The sequence below is a fragment of the Medicago sativa genome, chromosome 8, assembly GCF_051527215.1.
Source record: "Medicago sativa cultivar Bolivia chromosome 8, Bolivia_mono, whole genome shotgun sequence".
In the NCBI taxonomy this organism is placed as follows: domain Eukaryota; kingdom Viridiplantae; phylum Streptophyta; class Magnoliopsida; order Fabales; family Fabaceae; genus Medicago; species Medicago sativa.
The window spans coordinates 26146110-26168406 of NC_140756.1; the positions used below are offsets into that span (position 1 = coordinate 26146110).

The 22297-nt window shown below is 32.4% G+C and overlaps 1 protein-coding gene and 4 long non-coding RNA genes across 7 annotated transcripts; all 5 read right to left on the reverse strand.

Moving 5' to 3' along the window:
• Positions 1 to 1394: 1394 nt before the first annotated feature.
• On the reverse strand, positions 1395 to 4555 carry LOC146897949 (uncharacterized). The gene is made up of 4 exons (XR_015023731.1): positions 4241 to 4555; positions 3776 to 3906; positions 2412 to 2621; positions 1395 to 1708 (listed from the first exon to the last, which is right to left on the reverse strand). It is a non-coding gene; the product is annotated as an uncharacterized LOC146897949 (long non-coding RNA).
• Positions 4556 to 9279: 4724 nt separating this feature from the next.
• On the reverse strand, positions 9280 to 9598 carry LOC146897950 (uncharacterized). The gene is made up of 2 exons (XR_015023730.1): positions 9459 to 9598; positions 9280 to 9346 (listed from the first exon to the last, which is right to left on the reverse strand). It is a non-coding gene; the product is annotated as an uncharacterized LOC146897950 (long non-coding RNA).
• Positions 9599 to 10328: 730 nt separating this feature from the next.
• On the reverse strand, positions 10329 to 11652 carry LOC146897951 (uncharacterized). The gene is made up of 2 exons (XR_015023729.1): positions 11383 to 11652; positions 10329 to 10713 (listed from the first exon to the last, which is right to left on the reverse strand). It is a non-coding gene; the product is annotated as an uncharacterized LOC146897951 (long non-coding RNA).
• Positions 11653 to 12038: 386 nt separating this feature from the next.
• Positions 12039 to 15276, reverse strand: LOC146897952 (uncharacterized). 3 transcript variants are annotated; one of them, XR_015023726.1, is made up of 6 exons: positions 14939 to 15276; positions 14685 to 14792; positions 14363 to 14596; positions 14162 to 14251; positions 13949 to 13993; positions 12039 to 12234 (listed from the first exon to the last, which is right to left on the reverse strand). It is a non-coding gene; the product is annotated as an uncharacterized LOC146897952 (long non-coding RNA). The 3 variants fall into 3 exon arrangements; XR_015023728.1 differs by lacking the exon at positions 12039 to 12234 and adding an exon at positions 13695 to 13828; XR_015023727.1 differs by lacking the exon at positions 12039 to 12234 and adding an exon at positions 13718 to 13856.
• A 1262-nt stretch (positions 15277 to 16538) lies between these two features.
• LOC146897953 (cation/H(+) antiporter 15-like) lies at positions 16539 to 21376 on the reverse strand. The gene is made up of 3 exons (XM_085738124.1): positions 20910 to 21376; positions 18052 to 19059; positions 16539 to 17948 (listed from the first exon to the last, which is right to left on the reverse strand). Exons 1-3 carry the CDS (start codon positions 21102 to 21104, stop codon positions 16722 to 16724), a joined length of 2430 nt encoding a protein of 809 aa, XP_085594250.1. The 5' UTR covers positions 21105 to 21376; the 3' UTR covers positions 16539 to 16721.
• Positions 21377 to 22297: the final 921 nt, after the last annotated feature.

Here is a 22297-nt window from a genome sequence, read left to right on the forward strand (position 1 = left end):
TACTTTTGTGTTGTGCTTTTTGATTGTATCATGAAAATGTATAAAAGAACATATAGTGGAACTATGTGCAGAATATATTAGTAATATTTTGCTTTGTATGTATAGGTGGGTGTTGTATAAAGAGAAGAAGCAAGAAGCAACGCTCGAGCGAGTCAAAGGAATGAGTGTTGTTTTATTTTATAAATGACGTTTTATAGTGTTGGTTGATATATTGTGGTTTTCATGTAATATGATTCTAAGTACTAGACCATCGACCCGTGCTCCTCACGGGTCATGTCCACTATAATATACCAGAATAAGTCATATTATAATTTACATCATCTTTGTCGATTATCAATATCTTCAACCTTTCTCTTGAAGTAACTTTTGAAATTGCAACATATAATTGACAATATGAAAACACAAACGATGACAGATATATTCACACATATTTCAATAATTGTTCACGACTCGTATTAATAGTCATTGCAAATGAAACAACAAAAAAAAATTGTATCTGTTGAAACTTGAAAGGAATTCTTACGTCAAATGGTGTCAGAGATAACCTGGGTATAAAAACATTGTCGCTGATATTATATTCGGATATCAGCTTTCTCTCAAGCACATATTTCTCATCCTTGTTATTATTAGTCTTGTTCCATTGCATACTTGTAATTTGTGATTTATATTCCTTAATAGCATAACTAACACTCCTGACTTCTCGCTTAAGAAGTACTCGATTCCCGTGCGAGCTTTGAGAATCCCCCTCTATAACACAATCTTTCAACTTTTAATTTCAGTTTGAGATTTGAAAGACCCAAAATAGTAATTGTATTGAAAAATTTAGGAGTGTGAACATCATTCACTACATTCCCACCATATTGCATGAATATGACATATACCAACTCAAATACTTTTTTCTCTTCACCTAGTACTTAATCAAATATAATTGTTGATTTAGTCGACAATTTCATTTATAATTTTATAGTAGCTAAGACATCTCTATTTTAAAAATAAGTTATATCATGTATATTCTCTTAAAGTTTTGGATAAGTGCTCTCAATAATAGATACAAGAGGATCAACTGAGTTTGAAATAAATAAATCAGATGAAAATTAAAATAAATAGTTGTTTACCATTGAAATTAAAATGTGATGCACGTGTCTATTGAAAAACAAAAAAAAAAAAAAATTATTATTGAAATTAAAATTGTCATAACATATTTTTTTAGGGAAGTTACAAAAATTTATATGAATGATTTTTTTTATATTTTTTTTATAGAAAATGTTAGTTTTTAGTGTATAGTTAGAAAGGAGAGGATGCTTGAATAAGAGGATTTAGTGATTTTCCCAAAAGGAACCATATGCAGAGGACAATTACACTGAGAGAATGTCACTAAATTTGGTGTATGCAAATACAAAATGAGATATTGCTACTATTATATTGTTCCATATCCAACTCTGTAATAAACTAAGGAAGTCAAAATAAATTACAACTAACATTTACATAAGCATAGATTAAGACATTCCAAACACCAACAGAGCACCAAGATCTTTACATTCCAAAGCATGAAACTACTATAATAATTGTTGCATGTGAGTTTTTTGCATTCAAAATTGTCCTTGGTCTCACGACAATGAGTCTGTTTTATCTTTTCAAATAAAACCTTAAATTCATTTACACGAGGATCTTGCAGCACCATATAATTGTGGACTTCCATCCCACATTCCTTTGCACAAAGTCATGGTAGAAAGGTCAAAATAGTACAACCACAAATAGATTTAAGAAATAACATATTATCATAATAACTACACAAAAAAAGGTTAACAAATAACTTATACTAAAGCTCCAAAACTCTTGCGAAACTATTACCCAACAATGACAGTAAAAGAACTCAATTTTTAATTTCACTAACCATGAGATGCTCATATACCAAAGATTAATATCAATTTCATCAATTTGAAATTACGTACTCGCCCAAAGCACTTTGCCTTGATATATACCAAGACCAAGTGCTTCATTACTACCATCCAAGAGACAAAAGTATGCATAATTATGCATTAACAAATAACTCAATTGAGCTCCCAGACTTGAATAATTCTCACACCAACAAAGTATGCAGTTTGGCAGTAAAAAAATTGTAGTCAAGGGAAACATAAAAATTAACACTAATTATGTAGCAAAAAACAACTCTTAGCTCACAAACTGGCATGAGGACCAAAGTTAATTTAGATCAGTCAAGGCCTCAAGAGAAACATATAAATTAAATTGCATACAAAAAATTGTAGGCTTTAACTCTAGTTTTTGTAGTGAACCTTTTTTAAATGTGACCTACTTTTACACATGGGATAGTCAAGGGAGACATATTAAATTGCATACAAATAATGTAGTCATAAAAAAAATGAAAATACTCAAAAATATTGTTGTGGTACCTGAACATGTTGCCTTTAGAAGTTAGCAGTGTGCTGGTGAGATCTTTATGATCCTTTTTTTTTACCTCAGATATAATAGAAGAGCTCAAGATGGGGAAATTGTGCAATTGGCCTATGCCAAAATAACCATAATATTAACTGAGGAATATTTTGAAATGTTTCATTGTATTGTTGGTTCCTTTGTTCCACATGACTTAGCTGCTTTAGAGCCTAAAAATAGCAAATAAAGTCCAATAAGGCATAAGACATAAGAATGCATAAAATATTTTAACAATTTGAAAAAACAAAGTTATTCCAATGCTATTACTATCTACTATTTGCAAGATAAGTAGGGATCAAATTAATGGACTAAGAGGAATCATATTATTTATCATTTAACTCTCACAACAATACAATATGACGTCTCATGGAGCTGCCACAGTCAAACCAACACTCATGTTATAAGTTAACCACACAAATTGTACAGAAAGTGGATTTGTTGTAAGTAAAACATACCACATCGACAAAACATGACGTCTCATGGGGCTGTCATAGTCCAACCTTGCAAGCTTCTAAAATCTCATTTTTGATGTACCGTTGCTTTTGAAACTTTAGAGTACACTTTAAGAGTGGGAACTAATATGAAAACCTGAAATCGTTAATCAATTACCAAGCCAACTAAGGCACGATCTAAAACAGAAAAGTCATCAATAAGGGATTACAACATATAAGGATCATTGAAATCTCTAGCAAACTGTCAAACACTTCATAAGGCATCATTTTATAGTTAACTTCTGACCACCACTCATCACTTGGGGATGCCCCCAATTACATTCCACAAATTTTCAAAAGATTTATTATATTTCCATCTCAATTTTGTAGAAAATTAATTGTACAAAATAAACTCTTATCACTTTAAAATCAAACACATGCTAAGAGGCCTTTTCACAAAATTGGTTCCTTAAGTTTATTAAAAATATAACATACCTTAAAATTTGGTTCCAAAAATATGATACATTATAATTTCAAAGGGTATAGTTGGAGTATGAAATTTCGTTCCACAAAAAGTACTTGTGGTTAGAGTATGATATATTTTGGTCCAATTAAAGTGCTTATGGTTTAAAAATTTGTCAAATATGTACAAAAGAAAGACCTTGCGTATGGTGAGGAGAAGTTTGGTCGAAATGTCATGGACCGTGAAGAGAAAGCTACACCATCTTTCAGTTACACTAAACGTGCCAAATCCGAAATCAAAATGAAATTACATAAAGGGTAAAAAAAAACATAGAACAATCCATGAAAAGTGGATTAAAGATAGATCCCTTAAAAAATAAATCAATTCAAGGCAAAGTAAAACCTTTGGTTTCAATTCAAAAGAATTTTACCTTTTTCAGAAACCTTTGAGAAATTTCAATTCAGCATAAGTAATCATCAACGTTACCAGCTACAACCACTTTTCCATAAAAATGAATTCTTGAACCTTCATGCATAGTTTGCTAACTTGTGGCTCAACAACCTAACAAACCAAGATGATAGCAATATTTTCACAAACCACATGAGCACTAAATCTAAATCAAGGCAGAAACATAATTATCTACTCATAACTACGATAAATTTGTGATAAATGATTCTACAGCTTGAAAGGAAAAAAATACACATCTTAGTCAGTGTTTGAAAAGTTTCTGCAGGTATTTGATCTAGCATGCAAAGAAGGAAAAAAAGGTCATTGAGATTTGAGATCAAGAGAGGCTGGAAAATGAAGTCATGAATGTAAATGGCAAACGAAAATGAGAAACAGGTAGAAGAAAAAGAAGTGAATGGGTGAAGAGATTCAAGCACTTGAACCTCACCGTACACTCATCGACGTCAACCAACCTCCGACAACACTTTATTCACTCTCTGAAACGGCGGCGGAACATCTCACCAAATATTCTAAGAAGTGACGATATTGAAGAGGAAACTTATGGAGACTGGTTGGATTCAATTTCACAAAAAAAAAAAAATCAAAATATCAATTTTATTATGGAGGACAAAGAAGAAGAAGAATGTTAGAAGATGTGAGAGAAGAGCATCAAAGAAGAATGTTAGAATTAGAATATGCAAGATTTGTAGAAAAATGAGAAAGTTTACTTCCAAACATTGAAAATGAACAAAGGTTAATGTGCTCCGGCTACCAAAATGTCTTGTGCTTAGTAATATCATTAGTGGGCCCGTGAGGTAAATGAGAAGTTTGAAAATATGACTTAATTTATTGCATTTGGATGGGATTCAAATTTTAAATTTTGGCTCCAATTTTTTAGGATTAGGGTTATGCAAATAGGGTTTACATGTTTGCTAGGACTAGACCTTGCACCCGTGCTGCCGCACGGGTCATATTGATGGAAAACAAAACATTCAATTATATTATAAATAATAATCTGATTAATCTTTGCTCAAAAAGAAAATAATCTGATTAATCTGTACCCAAAAAAAAATCTGATTAATCCAAATACAATCTTAAAAAATAATAATACACATAAAAAAAGGGAACAATTGAAAAAGATACTAAAATGCAATTTATCAACTACTTATGCAACTTCAAAATTGTACGGAGACTAAACTAATAGGATTTTTTTTTTTTGACAATTGATGTTTAAACATTCTCCTGATATCACCTTTTCCTCAAAAATATCTACCCAACTTTGTAATTATCAACTGAGTACCATTACATAGGCTAGCAGTAAAGTCCAAATTGTTTTATCTTGGTTTTCGGGTGTCAAACATTGATTACGTTTGAACCTTTCTAACCGGTGATAGCTTATTTTTTCTTGGGAAGGGAAAAAGTAAGCAAAACCCTTGAGAATCGAGGTCCGGGAGTTGTTTTCGCTACGGGAAGGTGTTAGGCACCCATAACGACTATAGTAACCTATAGGAACCGTCTTTAATTTCTACGCGCGCGCTTTATTTTTAAATGCTATTTTGAAAGAAAATATTAAGCCTAAGAGTTACTAAATGAAGAATTGGAGGGAGAAGAATGTTTTTGGATTTTTATTTTAGTTGAATTGAAGGAATTTTGTTCCTTGCCTACGTACCCGATTAAGGGATCAAATCCACCGTAGTTCTCTCTCAAAAAATGTTTTTGTTTTTGTTGGTTGATTTTAAGTTTGAAAAATGGAGTTTGAAGAATAGAAAGAGGCCTCAAGGGCATGAGATTAGGAAATAGTGAGGTTGGATTAGTGAATTGCAAAAGAGGTCAAAGTTTGATTATTTTCATTGAAATTTGATTAAGAAAATGGAAAAGAAAATACAATGGGGTATTGGATCCCAAGGTTTATTTGGAAAAGCTTTGAGTGAAGTTGTTCACATTTGTTTGAAAAATTGGGTTTTTTCTAAGTATAAGTCCTAGGCATTCATCTAAACATACAATCCTAAACATACATCTAAACATGCATATTCTAGCTATATAGTGATGTGTGTGCATGTGTCGGTGCTTGTGTCGGTGTACATCATTAGAGTCCATTGTCCTTTACATCATACCCTAGATACATTCTATGGCCTCTTTGCCAAGAAATTAAAAGCATGAAAGTAAAATATTACAAGAACTCCTAAGTGTTTACATTCTAACTTTTGGTACAAATTAAGTTGCAAGAAAGAAAAAGAGATGAATATAGGATGAAATGGAGATGCTTATGAAATGATGAAACATGAAATGAAAGGAGTTAGTAGGACATGACAATATCAAAGAAGTGAAGTAAGAGAAATACTAGAATATAAAAGATAGAAAATAAGTGCAAACATGGCTAAAATTTGTTCATAAAATGCAAGAACCAAGTGACCTATAATTCTCACATTCCAATTGCATTTTAAAGGTTTAGAAACAAGTCTTGGAATGGGAATTAAGGCAACATGATTTACTTGGCATTTTAAAACAAATTTAAGCATATTTACATTATTTATTTACACAACTAACTTGTAAACTAAGTAACCTATCAAGATTCCCATACATGCAGTAAAATCAAGCACAAACAGTAGTTAAAACTCTATGAGATCAAATGGTATAGGTCACCAAAGTTCATCAAGCAATTTGGATTGAAATCAAGCAAAGTTCCACTCATTTTTAGCACAAAATATGACAAAACTAGCAAGAAAATTAACACCTCATTTTTTAACCAATTTTAACATGTGAAAATTATCACAAAATACTACAAAAATATCAAGAAATCTATATGAATTTTTTTGAATTTTTTAAAGGTTTTTTAAGCTAAAAAATTACAAGAAGATTGCTAGTTTTAATCAAGAATGGAAAAAAAACTACACGTATTTTTTTTTATCAGGTTTTATTATGCAACAAGGTTAGAAAACATCAAGAAATCATCAAGAAGTCATGAAAATATATTTTGGAATTTTTGTAAAAAGTTTTGATGCACAAGAGGTGCAGGAAGCAAAGTCCAGTGGTGCAACTAGCAGAAAATAGGCCAAAAGCGAAAAAAAAACAGTAAAGAGGACCCAGGCCCAGGGTCTTTGATGGATCTGGATAATCCAACTGCTTTACAGCCGTCAGATTGATCCAGCTCCTCTCAAACCCTAGATCCAAGGGTTAAGGACGCGTGGTTCACTACAAAGCATATCAGGCACACAACAAGGATCAATCCACGCCATACACGTAGCAGACAATAGATCAAAAGGTTGAGAAGCAAGCAGGACTATAGCAAGGCCCATAGGCTAGCACGCGTGGAATCATACAGGGAGTATATAAGCCAAATCCATGAGAAAAACAACACAACACATTTTCGTTTCTCTCTCTAACATGAGTTAGAGAGAGAAGCTCTGCAAATTTCATCTTCTTCTCCGATCAGCATGGCTTCGCCGGCGCGGTGGCCGGCCACCTTAGGGTGGCGGCGCCGCCGCCGGCATCATTTTTTTTTGTTTTTTTTTTCGAATTTTTTTTAGAGTTTTAGAAATCCCTTTCCATGCTGAGTTCGGATCCGAAGCTATTTTTTGCAAAAACTAACACACAAAGCATAGATCTAGCATCAAAGATTCGAAAAGAAACTCACACAAAATAGAAGCCGATTGGTACCTCTTCTCCTCGTTTTGAATCTGACTTGTTTCAAAGGTATATGCGCTGCAACTGGCTTTGATTCTGTTCCGGTGAGATACAAATTCGTGCTTGAATCGTTGTGCTCCTCCCACTCGTTCTGGATTCGCCTTGCGCTACACTTGCTCTTGCTGGCGAGTTTGTTATGTCGAATCTTGGACCAATGCTGTTCAGATTCGAAGCTTTGTTGCGATTGTTGGATTCGGATTTTGATTGTTAGGGTTTGAGAAACTCGTTTTTTGATGAGTTTCGATTTTGAGGTGATGAATTGTGAAACAGTTGGTGAAACTGGACGAATTTCTGGAGATATTGTGGTTCTTGATGAAGAAGATGAACAAACTTTGAAGATTGTTCAATATTCTTCTGGAAAAAACGGTTAGATCTTTCTCTTGTGGAGAGAGAAACTGTGAAAGTGTTTTCTGATTTTTGCTGTGATGTGGCACTGAATGAATGGTGGTGCTGACTTTGACTGGTGAATTGGCTTTTATAGCTGATGACTAGAATATCTGGACCAATAGGACACTGCCACGTGGACTAGGACTGTAACTGACTGGACTAATAAAAATCTGACACATGGCACTGGACTTAACAAACTTTTGGACAAATGGACAAATGAGAAACTGACACGTGTACCGACCTGATGACTTGGACAAAAAGGACTAAAATACAATTTTTTAGGAATTTTAGGACTAAAAATAAAAATAAAAGTGAATTAAAATTGGTAATTGGAAAATAACGTAAAGTGAAACGGTTAAAATTTGACAAAACGGACTAAAACGAACCAATGGCCTAAATGAGGTACTTTAAAGTACCTCTCTGCCGAAATTTCGTGTGAAATGACCAAAATGCCCCTAGGGCTAAAACGACTGAAAATGACTCAGATGCAAATTTAAAAATGGGTTTTTAACAGAAATTGAATCAAAGACTCATACAGGCAAAATTAACAGACTCAGAGACAATTTTTAGGATTTAAACAGTGACTTGACACTTGAAATGACCAAAATGCCCCTAGGGGCAAAACTGACTCAATAATGACTTCGAATGCAAATTTTGAACTGGATTTTGACATAGAATGAAACACAGACTTATTCAACCTATTTGAAAGGGCTCAAACAAAGTTTTGAAAGACTGAGAGAAAATTGACATAGGAAATGACTAAAATACCCTTGCATGTAAATTTTGCAAATAACATTGAAATAAAATGCAGAGAAAGATGCAATTGGTCAAAGACAGTTCAAATGACTTATAATGCAAGAAAAGAAAAATTGACTAGTATTTTTAGGTCCAAAATCAGGGTATAACACAAATATCACATTAACATTATATGAACTCCAACTTTCAATTTTAATTTGTGATTTGGAAGACCAAAAAAATTAATTGTGTTCAAAAATTTAGACGTACGAACATCATCCGGCCTATTGACCATTGAAGTCTGAGCAAGGAGAATCGCAGCTTAAAAAATGGTTAATCAAACATAGAAACAACTCCAATGGAGCTACATTTGTATACTCACGTACATTAAAATCACTTTAAAATACATGACACATACACTCTTGCCATACTATATAACTCAAGAGAGGCTAAAAATCTATTTTGGTATGAGCTTTCTTATACTAAAATAAAAGCATCAGTACACTAAAATCACATACAAAATCACACTATCAATCTCTTTAGGATCTCAAGCATCTAACCTAGTGATGAAATAAATAGTAGCTTGCCATAGCTAAATAATTTTTTGTAGGCATGAACTCCAAGGTTCTTGCCTTTCTTTTTGACAATGCTTAAGCAGTACAACCGCAAGATACAACTCCATTCAATCGTCGACACTTACTTTTTCTCAGCCACGTCAATTCGAAATTCATGTACACATAGTTCTGAACTAACACAAAAAAAAAACAATGGAGTTGCATCACATGACTGTTGCAAAACACACTTTATGCAGAAAAATTACAACAGGAATCAACAGGGTTAGCAACACGAAAAATCCTTACCACCAAAGATTAATAAATAACCACCATCACTATAGCACTCCAAGTTGCATCAAAATTAATAAGCAACAGCGCCTTTAGTATATTTTTCATAACACAACAGTATAAGATGTGAACACCTATCTAGTGGACTATCTAGTGGATCAATGTTTGCTCTCCCTCCTAAAAGCAATGAAAAAAAATGGACCAAGCATGTGTTGATATATAAACACGAAAACAAATGAACCACAATTAGCCTCTGAATATTTTTTAAAAATGAGTAAGAAAGAAAGATACATCATACATCAGTAACTTTTATGCTCAATTTAACCCCAATTTGTGTACATAATTACAAAACATGTGGTAAAAGAGATAAAAAAAAAATTCAAATTATCAAAAGAGACAGAAAGATACATCATACATCAGCCTTTTCTAAGGAGTACATGAGCAACTTTATGTCAATGCTTCCGTGAGGCTTAAAATGTACTAAAATTTTCAAAGTTGAAATAAACAAAGATTCAATAAAATCAAAGAATTGCTACAAAAGGAAAGAGTAAAATAATAGGTAGCATAGAATGGTAGAATATAACATAATCCCTACTTAGACATACATTGTGAAAAACATGGTAGTTTCAAATCAAATTTTCACTTTCTCTGTAATCCATATTTCATATCATGTCATTACAATTAGTCCCAAAACACTATACTAATCAACACCTGATGAAGTATTAATCAAGTATACCATTCTCATTGAAATAATAACCTCAAAATACATATCGAAATTGAAAGCAAGTGATAAGAAGGTTCAAATGATTTTGAATATGAGGAAAAAAGAATGAAATCAATAATTATTTTCAGCCACACAAAAAAAGATGATAGACAACAACATCAATATTAAAATCCACTTCAAATATATATTGAATAGAAAGCAGAGAAAGCACTTACCTAAAAAAATGTCAATATTTCACATTAAGCTTGAAACATAAAGTGTGCAAAATTGTACTGTTATGTGAGTGCTAGCTCCATACTTTAGTCCTCATAAGCCATGCACCCATCCGCTGAAACTGCTACTATGCACAAATGAACCTTTTAAAATAGCACAACACATAGGATTCACTTAGTTCTCACGACCTTTTAGGCTGCTTCAGCAGGAATTTTGGTTATCATCTGGTCAACCACATGAACTACACTTTGAAGCTCCTCCCATATGGCTTTGTACACCATCCTTTTCCTATTCACGGCTGATTTTCCCTCAAAGGTTGCAGATACAACATCAATACTCAAAAAATAACTCCAAATTAGACATATCAACCAATCTATACATTGTAGAGTCCAAAACACAACAATTAATTCAAAACATTGATTTGTGCTTCAAATATAACTTTATCATTAGCTTTGATGGCCAATAAGAACCCTCTTGTGCTCATAGAATTAGATCAGTACATACTTGTTTTGTCTAATTGTCCCACTTTATGAAAGAAAACTATCGAAACCTTATCTAAGCACAATGTACTTCCAAGAAAGAAGCTACTGACACAATTTTGGTCCTAAATTCTTTTTCCTAATACTGTGATTTGAAACCACTTATATTTATATATATATATAAGCATGTCATTATGAAGTTATGATTGCCAAGTTTGGTCAAACTAAGTGGTGTGTTGGATAACTTAGACTATGCACCTCATTTTCAAAAGTCATTTATAGATTTTCAAGTTCTCTATTTATGTTCTATTTCTAAGGGGGTTCATATTTCTGATGGAGAATTAGATAGATGTATTAGTTTATTGAACTATAGCCTCCTATCACTTTGTTGTCATTTAGTTTCTCTGTTTTGGCTTCATCACAGTTTTTCTTTAACCCAAATTTTGACAAAAACATCGTTTTCTCACTTCAACACCAAATTACACAGAATTTTAACAACAATACACATCAAACTGGGGCAAATTACCTTTGTATCCATGATAACCATTTCAAGCTCCTCGTTTACCTTGGCATTGGCCACATTCCGTACATCAAGAACGCAAACAGAAAGCAGAAATTTACATTGAGGACTGACACTATCATGATCTACATCCTCACATGTTTTAAAAACTCAATGGATATAATTTCTGACCATATCAATTGTTGCGATCAGATATGATGCTAACACTACTATATAGGCAGTAAAATCAAAGTCCCGTCAATTAGAATAAATGCTTATCAGATTTCGATATACCATCTGTAGCATTGCAGAATTGCGGCATCAAGGATAAAATCTTTATACTGACAGTTCTTTTGGAAGACTACTCTAAACAATTTAGCTTATGAAACATACCTTCCATGCGTAGAACACGTCTCTGACAGCTTAAAACATCATCACTGAGATTCTCCCAAGTCTTTTCCCAGACAACTTCGGGTTGAGAAAACTGATTGGATACCATGAGAGCCACAAATAATTTACGGAGAAAGTTTGCGGTTCCCCATTGAGCTGCCTGGTTTAGTGTATCTATGAACTCTTTGTGTAACCATAAATTGTCTTGAGCACCGAGATTAACTTTTTAGTTTGGAGAAGCACAAAGGTAATGACCAACACAGTTATTAATTACTGTCCAATAACTCACTAACCTGCCTTGGATGTCGCGTGCAGGGATATCAAAAGGCATCCATACAATTAAATGTGCTGTTTTCCAATGTGAATAAGAAGCACAAATAGCATTGGGTACCCTATAGAATAAGTGGTATTCATTTTGCCTCAGCCATACTCTGAGATTCAATGTGGTGTTGTGCAATAGGTGAATTAACGTCTATAAACATCCATAATCTGCATAGAGTATTTTCAGACACTTTGTTAAGATTGATGAACTGTAATCTTAATAAAATGGTATAAGACACATTCGACTTATTGTTCATTGCATACTTCAGTATATAAAAATCATCTCTTATACCTCAGCAGAAAGCTTTTTCTAAATTGCGGTATTTTTAAATTTGATGATAATACGTATGATGAATAACTTCAATTTGTTTGAACACTAACATTGTTAACAACATATCAAATTCAAGTTATTGTTCATTGAATAACTCAGTATATAAAAATCCTGTCTTATACCATTGTAGAAAGCATTTCCTAAATTGCGGTGTTACTAAATTTGATTATAATATGTATGAATGAAATTTGGTGAACTGTAATCTTAATAAAATTGAATACAGTTCTTGTTTAACTATAATGAGATGCAAAGCTTAATTTGAAATGATATGTGCTTAACAACTGCAATGTTTTAACACCTCTCACATTTTAAGCTAGTAGCTGAAACTTGCTTTTGCTAAGAGGGAATCACAAACGTCATGTTAGACAATGAGGTGCAAAACTTGATAGCAGATGACAACAATTCCTCATGCACAACACAACTGTAATCTACCACTAAAGGCAGAACAATTCTTTTTATGCATACAGTAACACTAAAAGCATCTGAAACTATTATCACCGCAATTTAAGAAACTCATTTGTGAATAAAATACTTGAAATGAGTTTACTGATTTGGCAGATACATTAGATAACCGATTATTGAACCAATACAGATTATTTAGGATTAGGAACTGATTCATAGGTTTGAAGTTTAAAGACCATTGATATCGACTTTGGCTTATAGAAGCTTGTCAATATCTACTTGAGAAAGAATTCTCTGCAGAAGACCTTAAAAGACTCGTATAAAAATCGAATTGGAGACTAATGCCATTAACTAACCATGCATTAATCATAAAAAGCATAAAAAATATAATGCCCAACACATTTTCACTGTCAGCACCACTTATTTTGAAGAAACATAAAAACAATAATAACTATTGAACTGAAGTGATAAAATGAATGCCCACATCAAATCAATATTAATCTTGAAAACTAAAGTAAATCACAGGAAAAATACATCGGAAAAGAAAAGGCAATAATAGGATCTACAAACCATGATGCACACCTGACAGATAATGGTAACATTATAAAGATAACCATCCACAATAACAAATATCCTATTTGATTGAACACTTAATTCAAAATTTGAAGAACCGTAAAATATCATGATAATTTGAAGTAAAGGCTCAGAGTAAAAATGATATCACATAAATACTTGGGATTACTCAAATATATGACCATCTGCAAGAGGTGAGAATCATAGGATAGCTTTTTCAGAAAATTTAAATTGAATATTGAAGAACTATACAAATTATCTTTTACCAAATCTGACATTCATGCATAAATAAATAAACTCAAGTATCTTGTTCGTTCCTCACCTGAGACATTCACTAAATCAGGAATTTCAATATTCTCACCAAAGCTATGCTCAGAATATGCAATCTCACGCAAGAACTGAACGCATTTAGAAAGATTTAAGACACCACTACCATTTGGTTCCAATTATGATTGGCTTTCGGCATTATTTATCAACAGAACAGCTGTGTTATTTATATCTACATAATGAAAACCTTGCAAAATAACAACATATTGCCATTATAAGATTTATTGACTAATCCAGATAAACAGATACCTGCTGAATCGTCGTCATCTAAAGTCGTAGTAGAAAACACATGTCCTGTTGATGAGCATATGTTACTGTTAATCCCATTGTCTTCATCAGATGTGTGTATACAAAACAATTAAAATCAAATATCCATCTATTTAAAAGCTTTAATCCGGGAGTCTAATTCATCTATCCAAACTAACAAAAACTTCAACAACAAAAAAAAAAAACGCTACATACAACAAAAGAAATTCGAGCCAGTCACGACGGATGAAAGCACGGTTGCATCCGGGAAGGTCGTCGGCGACGATCTACGACAGTTAGGAAAACCTGTGTCAGAGATTCGAGTTCAACAACTGAGTAAGCGGACAGATTTATATAAAACTCTCACCTGAATCATTACCATTAACAAAATCATACACATAGATATAAAACTCTCACCTACATTTCAGATATGAAATTCTATATGATATGTACACGGCTTCACCATTTTTTTTTCACAGACACTTTGTAGTCATTTTCAATATTCATTGGCACTGTACATGTGAGAGTTTAAACGGAAGCAACAGAGAAAGCAACGGAATCATCCTCAGAGAAGTAACAATCAAGAAGAGCAGCTTCTAAATTTGCTTCTATTCTAACCACAGAAGCATCCAAATCGTACAAACGAAGATTCTGAAAAACCCACATCGCAAAGTCGATTCAATTCAGTGAAATGGGAAAAAAACTCACATTAACCAAAAAAAAATAATTAGAAACTTACTAAATCCCAAGATGAAATGAGAAGGTTGTTAGAATTAGGCGCAAATTGAATTATGGAAGGTTACAGAGCACGATCATTTATCGGCACCGAGCGTCGCGTCTGTCATGTCTGTCATGGAAACAATATTGCAATCGAACATCACAAACAAATGAAGGGCGAAACCAAAATTAATATCAATTGAATTGAAGAAGAAAATGATTATAGGGTGAGATTCTGGGTTTTTCCCACAACTTTCCGCAGATTCTGGGTTCAACCTTTTCTGATTTTTGGCCGTTTTGAGCTTCTATTTTGGGGGTGGAGAACTTGTTGAGTTTATTGCTGGTTCGACTGGTTTTTTCCTGTGGAGGTTGGAATAGCTTTTCTACGTTTTGTGTTAGTTATTGCCTTGGTCCTGAAATCTGTTCTTATCATGATGAGCCATCACTTAACACAGGTGACGAGAGACGCGGGCAAGACCAAAGGAACAATGGTATAGATGAACATGACACAGTCTATTGGTATTTGTACTTTGGTGTGTGTAGAGGTGGGATGAGATTTTGCTTTGGAATTGTTTCAACTTTCTAGAGCCCAACGTCTACATTCATTGAAAACTGAAGGAGTTAAATGTTGGTAAGTTTCAAGGCATTTAAGGTAACATGTGTCAAAGCAAGGCAATTATTGCTTCAGCATTTGAATTTCAAATTGGAATTTGAATTTCAAAAACGACATTTATTAAGGCTGTAAGCATAAGATTCCCGCTCAAAATCTAGGGTTAAGGGTTTGTAAGTTTTGTTTAGATTGTAGCTTAGGATTATATAATAAGGATTAGATATAAAGGATGAGACTTAGCCTAACTTTGTGTGTCAATATTATTTTTGTTTTTCCATAAAGAATTATGTAATTGCATATGAATTCTTTTTTCCATAAAGAAATATGTACTTGCATTAAGAGAAGAAAACGTAACAAATATAAGTTACATTATTTTTACGGGGATGTTAAGTTACTTTCTTTAGTAAAAAAATGTTAATTAACTTGAGAGATTTTATTTTATTGTTTGTAAAACTGTTTTTGAAAGCGTTGTTCGTAAACCTTTATTGGCTTTGTTTTCTTTGACTACTAGAGATTATTAGGTAAAGGTAATAATATTCTTTTTATGATGTTATCATTTCATATTTATCATTTGACTTTTCTTTTAATTTATCAAAAAAAAAATTTGCGAACGAATGAATAAAATGCTTGAAATAGATAATATTGAGCAATATTTCAAGATTTAATGATAGCAATAATTTTATTCATGTCAATTAATATCAACAATACATTTTATGGTAACTTACCCGTGCACCGCACGGGTGTGCAATCTAGTTGAAATTCACTTATAGTAACCGAAGCGGGGGGATCACTTGATGGGACCAAAAACAAAATCTGATTACAATACGGTAATTCTGACATTCTGATTACAATACGGTAATTCTGACATTGAAATTGACTTAAAATTTTAAGACAATGATATGTATAGATTTTTCACATAATTGGTGTTTTGATCCATTTATTTTCATATGTTTATGAAAACAGTACCCCGTTTTAAAATTCTCTAATTTTGATCTTTCTTTCATTTTCTTGAACTAAAAAAATAATGAAGTGGTGTATTTTAACTTAATTAGCATACAATATGATAATTGCATTTTTTTTAGTCCAAGAAACATGTCCTCCATCATTTTTTTTAGTCCAAGAATTTGAGGAAAGGACCTATATTGTGGAATTTTAAAATTGGAGGAACGATCCTCTAAAAATAAGGGGATCAAAATACAATTAAGGCTAAATTTTTATATACATTCTTGATGAAAAGATAACCTTACCACTCTCAAACAAATATACTTTTAAACTGGATAAACTTGTTTTTATTTTCATGGAGCAGTAGAAGTATCCTTTAATTGGGCTACAAAATCTAAACACAACAAAATCTAGTAAAGTCTAAAAAATTCTTGTATTTTTGTAAGAAATATTTTTCATGATATGTACATTATCTCTTCAAAAACCATTATTCTCATTCTGCCTTCACTACAACCACTCATCGTTATTGGTGGTCACATGGTTAGGTTGCTTTTCCAAAACCATTCCCCCATACCCATATTGTTGCACAACTAGCACAGATGATCTCGAACCAAAATTATCTGATGCCAAAATGTCCCCTAAAACTCCAAGTTCTGGACAATCACACCAGTCCAATAAATTTGAAAAGACATGAGTGTTCCTACGATTCCCTTGTCCAACTATATATAAATTGCAATAGAAATTTTCTAGTTCATTGAGGGTTGTGGGAATATCTTCACCTGAATGTACATTAACTTCTGAATAAGATATAGAATCATTGTTGTTCATCGCTGTCAATCTAAATCCATTCACATACTCATCATCTAACTCCTTCTGCTTCTCACTATCCATTACAATAGATAGTATGCCTTGTGCTTCAGCATGACTTGAGGTGTCTACTATTTCAGCATTATCATGCAGGAGCATCCGAACCACTGATAATTGGGTTCCTAAGCGTCCTACCATCCTCCATGCAACAGCTAAGGCTTCGCGATCATCAGGACCACCAACAAAGATCATACAAATACGAAAATTTAAATTTGGTAATGACCCAAGATCACGGTCCACAAATATTCCCACAGAGCAAGGTGCACTTTGCATCACATTCAAGTTTATATCTTTGTATGCAATCTTAGTTGTTTCGAGTGCACCTTCTGAACTTAGTTGTTTGTGGAATGGAAGGAGAATCAAACTTGTACATTTTTCATTAGCCGAGTTGTATATATCTTCGTGAATGGTTGCATAGTTTGACACAACATTTAGTGTTTGGACTCTAATAGCATCATATGCCTCTTTGAATGCTTCAAAGGTATTGGTAATGCTTTCTAACTCTAGTTGGGATTGTGTAAGATTTTGTGTTCCAGATTGGCCACTAAATTTTTCCATATGAGAAGCAACAAGGGCACCAACACGTCCAACGATCTCAACAAGGTAAAGGCCAAAAACATGTATAGGGGAAAGTCTAGTGGCATTGAAATATTCAATGAGGCTAATAACCCCTGCGGCCTGACGAGTATTGTGAACACATGCTAGAATCCTAAGCTCTGCATCAAGTCTGAGCTTTTGTATAGTCTTTAGCTTATTATTCTCAAATCTCTTTCTGGGCTTGTATATGACATTGATGACAGGAGCCACCACTATAGTCATTAGAAGAACGGCAGAGGTTAAAACAGCATATGTTGGTGGAGAAAGAATCTACAAATACACATTAGCAAATCAAAGATTGAACTTCTTATAATTTTGACGTTAGAGTTATTAAAAAAAGGGAGTAAATAATAATTTTCAAGTAGATCAATACCGATCTATCCCAGGAAATATTGAGCATTATCAGTGCAACAACACCCTTGGTATTGAGAAGCAAGCCTAGAGCAAAACCATCTTGAGCACGCATGCCAAAAAAGAAAGTCGCAAACAAAGTGCTTAAAATCTTTGGAACACACAACAAGAGTATAATGATAAGTGTATAGGCACAAGTAATTGGCTGAGAGAAAATGGTTTTCACCATGAGTTTAGATCCATTGCCACAAAAGTAGATCGGTGCAAGAAACCCAACACCAAAATCATTAGTCATTGACACAACCATGTCAGCAAATTTACCGTGAGGTAAAATCAACCCGTATAAAAAAGCCCCAACAACATCATGTGTGCCAAGAGTATCTGCTATGAATGTGAAAACCATAAGGCCCATAAAGACAAAGACTAGTTGGTTAGCATCCCATTCATCTCTTTCTGTCTTGCGATTAATGACCTTTACAATGATAGGATGCACCACAAAGATGGAAATGAATATAAATATTGCAGTGCTTAACGTTGTGTATATTGCCTTTATACCATTAACTGAAAATGGAACAAATAATACGAATAAAATCCAAGCATATGTGTCACTGATCATGGCTGATGTTAATGCAACCTTACCAAGACCAGTATAGAGAAGTTTAAGCTCAGACAGGGTGTGGACTACAACTGGAAAACCTGTCACAGTAAGAACTAAAGTCCATAATATATAAACATTTGTTGTATTTTCTTCAAGATTAGATCCATCACCCTTGCCATAAAATTTTCGATGTAGAAGGTATAAAGGTGGTCCCATCACCATTGGAAAAATTATCCCGGAAATTGCAATAGTTGCAGCTTTCTTTTTAACATGTAAAATAGTATTCAAGTTCACCTCCAAACCACTTAGGAATGCATAATATATGACACCAATAGTTGATATAACTTCGACATTGATCATATTAGATACAGGAAAAAGGTATAGGGCCGTAGATGGTGAAAAAGACCATAGCAATGGTAATACAATGCCAGCCTACATTTAATAATTGGAACACCCACAAATTATTACAATAAATCATTTTGTTTATAATAGAATGGATATATATATATATATATATATATATATATATATATATATATATATATATATATATATATATGCACCCAATCACTGTGTTTGTAGAAAAAAAATATTCAATCATTGTGTCACTCGTTATATTATTGGTCAAATGCATCATATGGTCCTTTAAATGTAATGTTTGTAACGGATCATTCATCTTAATATGTTTTTTTTCTAGTTTTAAATTGGTCATTTATGTCAATAATAGTGTGTATCGTTACGCTTCAGGTGATTCTCCATTTGAAAAAAATACGAGTGTCTGTCATAATTGGTAAAAAAAATGAAGAGAAAAGTAAAAGGCTAGGATGAAGAATATTAGTCAACATAGTTGGAGAATGAGGAATCAGATGAGGACACATATGATGACATTAAGGAGCGCTATCCTTCTTTTGTATAACCAAAGAAGATGGTTATCATTCATACTTTATTAATGATTGTTTCTACCAATAGATAAATTGTACCTAGAGTGTTGAACAAAGATTTTGTGTCAGACATTTATATAGACATTTAATGGACACATAAGCTTTTTAAAAAATAAGTGACTCAATGGAAGAGTAATGGTGAATACTATTACCGACACAAAAGATCAATTTGAAAGTGACAAAACTAAAAGAACTGATCTAATACAAACATTAAATCCCAGGATACATTTGACCTATATTAATTTTTAGAACATATCCACAAATATATATATATATATATATATATATATATATATATATATATATATATATATATATATATATATATAGGGATAGGATCAAATGACACCATGGTGTCAAAATTAGTTTGACACCAAATCTCATCCATTCATTACATTTAATCCAAAGGTTAAAAACTATCCATAATATAATTCTCCTACACCAATTTCTCTCTTTATCACCTAATTAAAAAAATCTTTATCATAAATTCATTATCAATCATTTCCATTTTCCCCCCATTTTTACCACTTATTATTCTTGCTTAGGGTTAAAAAAAAATCATACTTACGGTTTGATTGGGTCAGTCATCAGCCATCACCACCGATAATTAAATAAATTGTATTAAAAAGTCACACATTTAATCAAAACACTAAAATGATTATTTTTCTTTCACCGTTGTTGCTAACTACCTCTTAAAAAATTGCTGCTAATTAGATTGTTTTACCACTCGCCATGTTTAAGCTTAACTACCTCTCAACAACGGTATGCTTCAATGTCTTCTGTAAAAAAATTAAATTAAAACGTAAAAAGATGAAATGATGGTTGCTACGAACAGTAAAAAGACGAAATGCTGAGTTTATGTAGTCCGTTGATTTCCACACATAATGGACAAATTAGTTTTTTATTTTTTAAAAACTGCACATGTTATTTTTTTTTTGGTACAAAAACTGCACATGTTATATTCTTCCTTTTCGTGTCACTCATAACAATGCTCAATAAAAAAATAAGTAATAAAAAATGACAGAAAAAAAAAAGAATGATTGATAATGAATTTATGACCATAAATGTTTTCCATTTTTTCTTAAATAGATGATAGAGGAAGAAATTGGTTTAGGAGAATTATATTAGGGATAGTTTTTAACCTTTGGATTAAATGTAATGAATGGATGAGATTTGGTGTCAAACTAATTTTGACACCATGGTGTCATTTGATCCTATCCCATATATATATATATATATATATATATATTGAGGTGTTTGTAGGTATGTGTAGTTATTATGACTACTTTTGTATAAAAAAAAATTAATACAACTTTTTTAGGAATGAATTTATATACTTACAGTGATATGTGCAATGATGCGAGATTGATGAAAGGGTTTAAAGATAAAGAAGCAAAAACGAGACACAACTATGACGGCGATAATTGTCGCGGCATTATAGACGACCCCAGTTTTTAGAACATTGTCAGTTTGCCATATTCGATTAGAATTAACCACATTTACTTCAAAATATGCAGGAGGCGTGTCATGCTTCATAATTATTTTTTTTTTTTTTGTTGATTCCTTCTTCTTCTAATATGCGGCTTTTAATTATGCGTGCGTTGCGGTGGTCTTTGTCATTGTTATTATCATGGTGGTGATAATGATTTGTTTGTGTAAGAATTGAAGAGAAATGAAATTTTTGGAAATGGGGGTGAGAAGCAACGGAATGGTGATTTGATAGGAGTTTCTGCTTTTTCTGGTGCTAACTCATGCATGCATTCTTACATGTTATTCTTTTGACGGTTTGTGTTTTGGTTTGGCAAATTTTTCTCCGTCACACATTTTTTTGCTTTCAACTTCTATATTTGTTCAATTATATTTTCTCTTCTATCGATCCTTTTTCATTTGTGACTACAAACAAGAAGGTAAATAAGTTTAACGGTTAATTATTTGCATATGTAGGACGACATAAAGAATCTAAATATAGGTGAAAACAAACTGCAACTATATTATTAGTAATGAAAAAAAACTAATAATATTTATCTATTTGAGGTGAAAACAAACTGCCTCTTCACCATTGCTCTTCAGGTACGAACATCAATTGTCAGTTAAACTGAGAAGAAGAAAGAAACGTGACTGTGAGGAGTGAGGTTAGGGAAAGTGATTTATGGAGGATATGATTTATGGAAAAGTAGGATTCAAAGCCCGTTTGTTACGGGTTAAAATAAAAGCGATTTTGACATAAAATAATTTAGAGATTATATTTTAGAGATTTTGTGAAAAATCAGAATCTATTTTGTGTTTGTTTACCATAACAAAAATCACTTTTTTTAAACAAATAATCTAGTTTGCTTGGATACAACTATATAAAAGGGATTTTTTGTTACAAAATTAGTTCAATCTTTTAAATCGTATTTTCTCTCTCCTCTAAAAAAAATCTATTTTTTGAGAAGCTGCTCTTAACAGCTTCTCATTTGAAACTGTTTTTAGATTTTTTTTTAGATTTTGATTTTTTTAAAAATCTGTAACAAACGGATGCGAAACTCTTAAAAGTGATTATTTATTTTAAAAAAGTGATTTTTTTTCTTAAAGAAACTATAACAAACGGGCTCTTAGTGGAATCTGATAATTTGATTTTTTTTTTAGTTTGGATTTGTTTTTTGGAAAAAGTTTGGATTTGTTATTTTAAAAAAGTTTGGATTTAGTTTGTTATATATATAAATAAATATAATATATATATATATATA